At 42.2% G+C, this 8,071-nt stretch overlaps 1 protein-coding gene across 1 annotated transcript in view; it reads right to left on the bottom strand.

The window, feature by feature from the left end:
• The window catches only part of pecam1a (platelet and endothelial cell adhesion molecule 1a), a 10,459-nt gene extending 4,941 nt beyond the window's left edge, over nucleotides 1–5,518 (bottom strand). The window contains exons 1-10 of the mRNA XM_020597819.1: nucleotides 5,124–5,518; nucleotides 4,991–5,014; nucleotides 3,426–3,719; nucleotides 2,526–2,822; nucleotides 2,170–2,433; nucleotides 1,754–2,035; nucleotides 1,141–1,440; nucleotides 769–1,044; nucleotides 309–441; nucleotides 93–165 (exon numbers count right to left, since the gene is read on the bottom strand). Coding sequence (XP_020453475.1) covers nucleotides 93–165; nucleotides 309–441; nucleotides 769–1,044; nucleotides 1,141–1,440; nucleotides 1,754–2,035; nucleotides 2,170–2,433; nucleotides 2,526–2,822; nucleotides 3,426–3,719; nucleotides 4,991–5,014; nucleotides 5,124–5,184 — 2,004 coding nt within the window. The 5' untranslated portion in view covers nucleotides 5,185–5,518. The remainder of the gene's footprint in view (nucleotides 1–92; nucleotides 166–308; nucleotides 442–768; nucleotides 1,045–1,140; nucleotides 1,441–1,753; nucleotides 2,036–2,169; nucleotides 2,434–2,525; nucleotides 2,823–3,425; nucleotides 3,720–4,990; nucleotides 5,015–5,123) is intronic.
• Between the last annotated feature and the right edge of the window lie 2,553 nt (nucleotides 5,519–8,071).

Genomic DNA, 8,071 nt, shown 5'->3' with positions numbered 1-8,071 from the left:
AAGGACAAAAACAGAAAAAAAAGATTAAAATAATCAAAGAGAACATTTGAAATTTGTTTTACAATATGTGTTAATTTGCAGCTCTAAGGGGCTTTACCGTTGGCAGCCTCAATGACCTCAGCCTGGGTGAGGCTCAGCCGCTCCACTTTGGTGCTCGCTGACTTCCTACAACAAAGTGGACACAGAACACAATCAGCTTTTTAAAACAGGAAGCTCTATGAGCGTCGCCCAACGCTGACTGTTGTAATTCGCATTACTTGACCTCTAAAACATTGACTTTTGATCAAAACAAGAGCAATGCTACTCACACTGACAGCACGCCAGTTGCTCTTCTCTTAGATCGAAAGATACGTCTTTTAAAGGCGATAACAAGGATCAACACCAGTATGAGCAGAATGCATACGACTGCGATAAGACCTTTCTTCCAGCCAGCTATCGTCACTGTAGAATGAATGAAATGTATGAATGGGTCTGTATTACATTATAATTTAAAAACAGCATTCAAACGTTACTCATAAAGCTGAAACATTTTGGCTTAAAGTATATGATCATTTCATTTAATCATATCACATTTCAGTTAAAAAGTTTATGAAATCCATATTTCATGACCACTTGTTGACTTTAGATAATTTTACATGTGATCACACAAATATCTTCACTTTCCAAAGAAAACCTATGTATCTAAAACTCCGAATGTACCTCACAAAAACAGACACACACACACACGCACTACCTTCATCACCACAGGTAAGTGAAGATAAAACACACCTCCAATCACGACAGTGTGACTCTGCTTGGTTTCGTTGGCTGGGTTGGTGCTCACACAGTAGTATCCCCCTGCGTGCTCCTGTCTGACACTGCCGAGGTTCAAAGATTCTTGCAGCTTCTCGGAGGTCACTGAAGTGAGAACACCCTCCATGTTGTGCCAGGAGAAGCTGATGGGAGGAGTGCCTCTCTGAACAGAGCATACAAGGGTCACGTTCTGCCCTTCAGAGATGCCGGTCATGCTCGGGAGTATGGCCAGCACTGGTTCTGACACAGGCTCTGCAGAGAGTAAACTAGAGAGTGAGACCTGCACTCCACAGTGTTCTTACAGTAGTATGACTGTTTGCATTGCCATTGTTTCTGCATCCAACACACCTATGATGTTGGTTGAACGTTGCAGCGGCGACCCTGATCCTGCCATGGGAGGTCTGTCCTGATTGTTTTTTGCGTGGCAAAGAAACTTGTCTAAGTCTGAGCTCTTGAAGATGGCTGATGAATTAAAGATGGCAGATTCTCCTGGCTTGCTCACCACCCTGCTCTCAAAATGCCCGTTAGGGCTGTACAGGATGTATGTGATGGGCAGAGTACCATTATCACTGTGACAGAGCAGCTGGAAGCGCTTCCCCAACACCAGCGTACCCCCCACCACACTCAGCACAGGTTTGGAGACAGGAACTGGGAGATAAAGACAATTATCACCCAACAATCAGAAACTATGATCATCAGTAACATCAGTGCTAAGAATATACCAATTAGGGCAAAAGTACTATATGTTGCGTTATATTTGACAGACTGAGGCCTGATAGTCCTTTTCTTTACAGGTAAGGAAAAGATACAGATACAATAATAAGTTAGTCAGGGCAACAGAAAAGAGTAAACAGCTAAAGCTGTCTTTACTGTGACAACATGAAACCTCTGTTGAGCTAAGAAACTCCTGTCATCTCCCCAAAACCTCCTAATTAAATGTAATTTCAACGTCATGACTTACCTTTGGTTTTAATAACATGTTTTTGGCTTTCCTTTACAAAACTGTGTGTAAAGGTAGCAGACTGGACTTTACAGGTATAGTTGCCATTTTTATTAGGGTTTGCTGCACTGATGTATGTCGCTGAAGTGCTGACATTGACGTTATCTCTGTAGATGAAGAATCTCAAGCTTTCATTTTTGATCCTCTCAGGAACATAAATAGAGACAGAGCAGGTCAGTTTGAAGACGTCTCCCTCAAATATGTCTACGGGCTCCACAGTCAGCTGGGGCTTTGAAATCAGCTCTGTTGGGGTGGGACAGGAAAAATCAAGCCGTATGAAATCTTTATACAGTGTATTTTTATTCTGAACACAGAAATGGTTTAAGGTTAAGAGGACACTTAATGTCATATAGCACATTTCATTATAAAACACTTGCCTTTGACTGTGATGCTGTGATAGGTTTCTCCCTGCACAGTGCCCCACACTCCCTTGCACACCAGCTCACCAGAATCGCCTTCTTGTACCCTGAATCGATGATTGAGACTGTTTTGGGCACTTTTGAGGATCCTCTTGTGCTTATTAATTAGGAATACTTCAATGTCTGTACGTTGACCCACTACTTGACAAACCACTTCTATTATGTCACCCTCATAGACATCAGAGGAGGGCAGTACGTTCATGACCGGGGAAATGTAGAGTCCTGCAAGACACAACTCAGAACAGTCAGTCACACACCCTTCTTCAAGCAATCCAACCTTCTCTTGGTGACACAGCAACTCATGATCAAATCACCTTTGACTATCACTTGAATCTCATTGCTGCGGTTGGAGCGTTTGGTGCCGGAAGCCAAATGTATCTCATAGTCACAGTACAGGAAGCTGTCCCCAACCCGCCTCAGGACCAGTTTAGTCTCTGATGAGTTCCCAGTGGTTGCTGGCTGCTTTATCGTCTGAGGTTCTCCACTTCTAAATCTCTGGTAAAAGCGGAAAAGGAGGGATCCTTTCTCCTCTGGAGCACTGCAGGTGGCCGTGAACTCCTCACCCATATAGGGACTACTGTTCTCCAAATGCAGTACTGGAATCTGCAGTCCTGAGGAGAGGAAAGCAATGCCATTACGCTACATACTGATAAGTTTGCTTTTGTTGAGAAGTAAACATAACAATAAAAACAATTGCTCATGGCAGAGCAGATTTAAAAACATGTTAGTATGTATATAAAAAAAACTTGTAACCTCCAAAATATAAATGTCATCAGTGGGATGCAACATTTTTCAAGCAAGAAATTACAAAACCTACATGACTGTTTTTACAGTGTCGATGCTGGCCTGCTGTTTGACTATCAAATCTTACAAGTGATATAAAATTACTTGAACAAACCAAGCACACAGCCAAAATATTCACTGTGATTAATAGTTAACTCATGAAAGTTTCAGATGTCTGAAAATGTTTCTACCAAGCCAAGAAATGAGTCTAAAATCCACCGTCACGCTGGGGAAAGCAGTTGGCAGTAATGTGAAGTGTTCATCAACTGGAAAAATACCACTGGCTTCATCCTACGAGTTGAAGCGTCACATAAAATGAGCTGACATATGGATGAGTTTCAAGTATACTATTACATTTTTCATATTACACTAGACTACCAAACAAAAGTCACCAACTGAAACTAAATGTATTGTACCAGCTCCAGTCTTACCTATGATGTAGAGTTTCTGGCTGACGCTGGTTTGGCTCTTGCCCTCGACTGTGACCCGACATTCGTAGTTTCCAGAGTCGTTTGCCCGAGTTGGTCCGAGTTCATACACGGCTGAGTCTGCTGTGGTGGAATTGGAGTAGATGGAAGAATCATCCCGTAGAAACTGGAAAGTGTGCGTCAGGTGTGGGATGTTGTCATGACTGATGGTGACCTGGCAGTGTAGGGTCACCGGCGTCCCGCTCTGAACTGTGTTGTTAGGTAGGATCCTAAGGCCAACTGTATCGATAACGAATACTGTAGGCCGAAAAGTCACACAGACACACAAACGTGCACACAAATTAGAAAGACATCATATAAATTGGGCTGCATGTTGCACTTATGTCAAGCCAACATGAAGGACTGAGCCTGTAATAGTCGGGGACTTTTGTTCTGTTCACAATAACGGCAAAGTCTGGAAGAAAGGGCTTCCCGGCCCGCAGTCTGCTGCACAGTAAGCAGGAGCTGCTGAAGTAAGGAAAAAGCTTCAACAAACAGCATTTGACCTTCTCTTTCCCCTGGGAGAGCCGTGTTGATTTATCCCCGCTTCTGTTCTGCATCGACAACAACACGACGTAACCTGCCTCAGCAGCTGCAGAACATTCACTTCGCCCACATCCTCAGATTGCTGCTGTTAGACCGTCACCAGGCAGTAGAGTGACTGAAAATGACGGGGCTCACTGGCCACTGTAAAAGTAGTACATAGTGGTATGAAGACTGAGAAAGTCCTGCCTTAAAAATAAAAAAAAAGTTTGACAAAATAACCTTAACTCAAGATCCACTAACCTGCTGTTAGATTTCAAGACTGAAAAATGCCCCCAAACACCACAAACTGTGATTATTTACAAACAGTGAAAGATATCAAATAGCTGAACACATGAATCTTTAGATGAATCTTATGTGAGCTGTTTAAATTGTGCCTGTAGCTGAATGAACTGTGAACTCACTGACGCTGAAGGAGAAAGTTGAAGAGGATTTGAAGATTCCATCCATTCACTTTTTTAATATAAAGTTGAGCTGAACAAAAAGCTGAATACTTTAAAAAGTAGAACAGTTTAGGAAAAAAGCTGAATACATGCCATAATGTCCTCTTAGAGCTGAACATTTTGATAACTGAATGGTTTTTATAGCTGACAGTATGCTGAAGTAGTTGAGCGGCAAAAAGCATACGGAAGAAAATATGGCCATAAATATACAGATGCAGGATAACAAGAGTATGAATGCTGCTGAATCAGCTCTCACACAATGAGCATTTCGGTTCAAATTCATGTTGTTTGAAAGCCTTTACAAATTCAAGAAGTTCATCCAAAGTCATGCTGATACAAAAAAGATATCCAGTGTCACTTGCGGCCAGGGGCAGCATGAGCCCAGGACTATTTCCTGCAAAAAATAGCCATTTAAGCTATAAACTGCTTTCTTGTCTAATACAGCTAGATCATCTCAAGCTGTCTCACTACTGGAGAAACTCTGGACCAGTGATCAAACAGGAGTTACATATACACAGTACAGTATAATGCAGGTATACTTACACGACTGTTCGCCGGCACACTGCACTGTGTTTGGAGTAAAGGAAAAAAAAACAGCTGAGGTCAGAATCAGGAGTTTAGGGTTAACTGAAGGAACAAGCTGTATCCTTGATGCAACACAACAGTAGGTCCTTACAGAAGTGCAGCAGGCTGGAGAGAAGCAGCAGCAGCAGCAGGTTGGGGGGTCCGGAGTCCATCCCGAGTGATGGTGGTTCACTACTGTAAGATGAAAATACAGCTGCAGAGAGCCGACAAAACAGGGAGCACAAAGGCAGTCAGAAGGCCAAGGGAGGGCCGTAGGAAGGGAGAGGTGGAGTGTGTAGACGATAAACTCTTGGTGTTTTAGGCCATGGCGGGGCTGAGGGATGTCATTTGTCTTATCACACACACTTCTTGTGGTGCTTGATGGGCCAGGAAATGGTTGTTACTTCCTCTCTTATCTGTTTGTTTTACTGTGCAAGAAAAGAGAAAGCAGTAGTAATCAAGGGAGTCTTGAAACTTTAAGTCAGGTCAGGTCAAAAATTTGCCCCAACATCCTCTGACTTTAGACCCTCGAATCTGCAAAAAAATAAAGAAACCTCAGGAAGAGCAAAAGAGGAGGGAACCCTCTTCCAGGACAGACAGATGTTGTGTGTACATGGTAAATCGACATGATAGGTTTACAGTAGTTTGGACAATCAAGATAAAACAATGTGTATATTCTACCATATATGAAGACCGCGTGTAAACAAATATGAGGAACATGATCCTGAAGGACGATTCGCTTCCAGGTGCCTCTAACAGACAAAGGAGTGGTAGGAGGACATACTTCACACCCATTCTGCTTAATCCTCTCTTTAGTGCTCGGTGGAGCCAGTGATTAAAGATACAACTGGAGAGCATGTAGGGATGACTTGTATATGATGTACATGTACAAGAAACATTAAGTGTTTGGGACATTTGGGAAGAAATACACAGCATACGGGAATTCCAGATTAAACCATCACGGCTACACCTTGGGATGTAACCCTTGTCAAACAGAGCAGAGATATGGACAGCTGTGATAGCAGCAGGAGCCTGCATGAAGAGACAAGGGTGATCATAAAACACACCAAGAGGAAAACCTGAACTGGCCCATGTAGCAGACTCCGCCACAGCAGCAGCATATGGCTGAGGAGGAAAAGTGATTTTTTTTTTTTTTTTAATTACTTACTGGGTCATGAAGTATGATTTCATATGGGATTCACTAATGTGATGTAATGTTGTATACGTGCGTATTGTTGTGGTTAAAAGCTGAGCACGTTATGATGAGGATGCCTAATAGGCTAATTTAGTTAGAGCTAACATCCTAATGAGTGATTATGATGTTTAGACATTAAAGTGATGGCTTGATGAAAAGTAATTGTGTTTTCACAAACTGATGTAAAACTAAAAAGGATTGTATGACTAGTGTGTGTTTAACATTTGACCTGAGTTGTGTGTGAAAATGGGAACCTTAGCAGACACAGTCCTCTAAAGGAGGAAGTGTAGGGAGAGATGACTGGGTGAGATGCAAGTGTCTGTAAAGAACTTGAAAAAAGGAGACGACTTAAGTGACCTTGCACTGCTCAAGCCTGTCCACAAGGACATTTTGCTGTGTGTTTAACCAATGAGAAGAGACTTCATTGCTGTGTATTGTAGAAAAGGGTATAAAGACCCTAACCTTTTGACGTTAGACAGCCTTTTTTGAGTGGCTGAGGGTGTCCTTGTCACTATAAACACTGACATGGGGCTTAGACTTGTACTGGAGGTCTAGGCTTGAAGCCCAAGATGGGAAGCCACTAGGCACAAGAGGCAGTGTCTAAAGCCCAAGAAGGTCTGGAAAAAATGGGCAATCAGCTGAAGACACAGGAAAATGTTGAAAAGCTTCAGCCGGCTCCTAGAACTGCTCCTACCCAGACAAGATCCAGAGATCCCCCAGGTCATCATCCTTGGATTTTTGGACAGTGACACAGACGAGACCAATTTCACTTCCTTAAATCCAAGGAGGTTGTGAGCAGTGATTTAGTCGGAACAGAATAGATATGTTGAAATGGGTTGATTATTATCTGTATTGCACATTTTGAACATTTGATATATGTTTTGACCATAGGCAGGTTAGTCTTACCACTTTAATGTGAAGGCCAAGCTGGAGTCCAGAGCCCCTTCAGTTCATCTAACATCTAGCCATTAAAAAAATTCAACTTTAATAGGCAGGCACTGGTGTTGGATGTGGTAGAAATTTGCTTTATCCACTCTCAGATGCATCAATATCTCAGCTGAGAGGCCAGAGGTCTAATCCTTCGTACAGAGAGAGTCTGACCCTGAGCACAGTTAGTGCAGATCTTTTATACAAAATTAGGTGTTGCTTACAAAGATAGGGGCAATACCGGGTGCATCTGGTTCTGTGGTTTGGTCCTTGTTATACAGATATTTGTGCACAATCAACTAAAACAGTTACAAGAAGTGGAAAAGGTTTAATCTGAGTCCATGTCTGTCTAGGGGGTCAGCAGTCACTTCCCTTTATGGAGCTTAACCTGCATCAGCTTCACATATATGGTAAAAATGAAATATAACAATATAACAAACAATAAAAAAAGCTTAACTTGACATTTGACATTTGACATAACAATGGACAGGGCTAGATTAACCTCATAACGAATATTTATGTAATTGTCATGGATGTGTTTCTCATTAAATAAAGGAGCTATGGGTGTTTCTCACAGTATCACTGCTGTGCAATGGTAAAATTCAACACTGGTTTAAACTTTTGTTGTCACAGATGCAAAACTGGTCAAATATTTTAATACTGGGAAAGTGGTTGCATTTGTATTGATGCTGTGCAGTGTCTTGCAACACTCAACTGCAACCACTAAGAGGTGCTGGAGATTAATAGAAAAACGATGCCGGAAAACCCACATGATCTGCTCTGCGGTTTTATCTGCATAGTGATTTGAGTCAATGTCATTTGTGCCACATTTAGAAAACATCAAATGCTTTCAGGCTGGATAGAGGCATGTTTTATCTTTTACAAAGCTGTTACAGAGGTGCTGCTGAGATGAGATCACGGCAGCACAAAGTGCCCTA

Source organism: Monopterus albus, unplaced genomic scaffold, assembly GCF_001952655.1.
Source record: "Monopterus albus unplaced genomic scaffold, M_albus_1.0 scaffold35.1, whole genome shotgun sequence".
In the NCBI taxonomy this organism is placed as follows: domain Eukaryota; kingdom Metazoa; phylum Chordata; class Actinopteri; order Synbranchiformes; family Synbranchidae; genus Monopterus; species Monopterus albus.
This window is presented reverse-complemented; position numbering and strand designations above follow the sequence as displayed.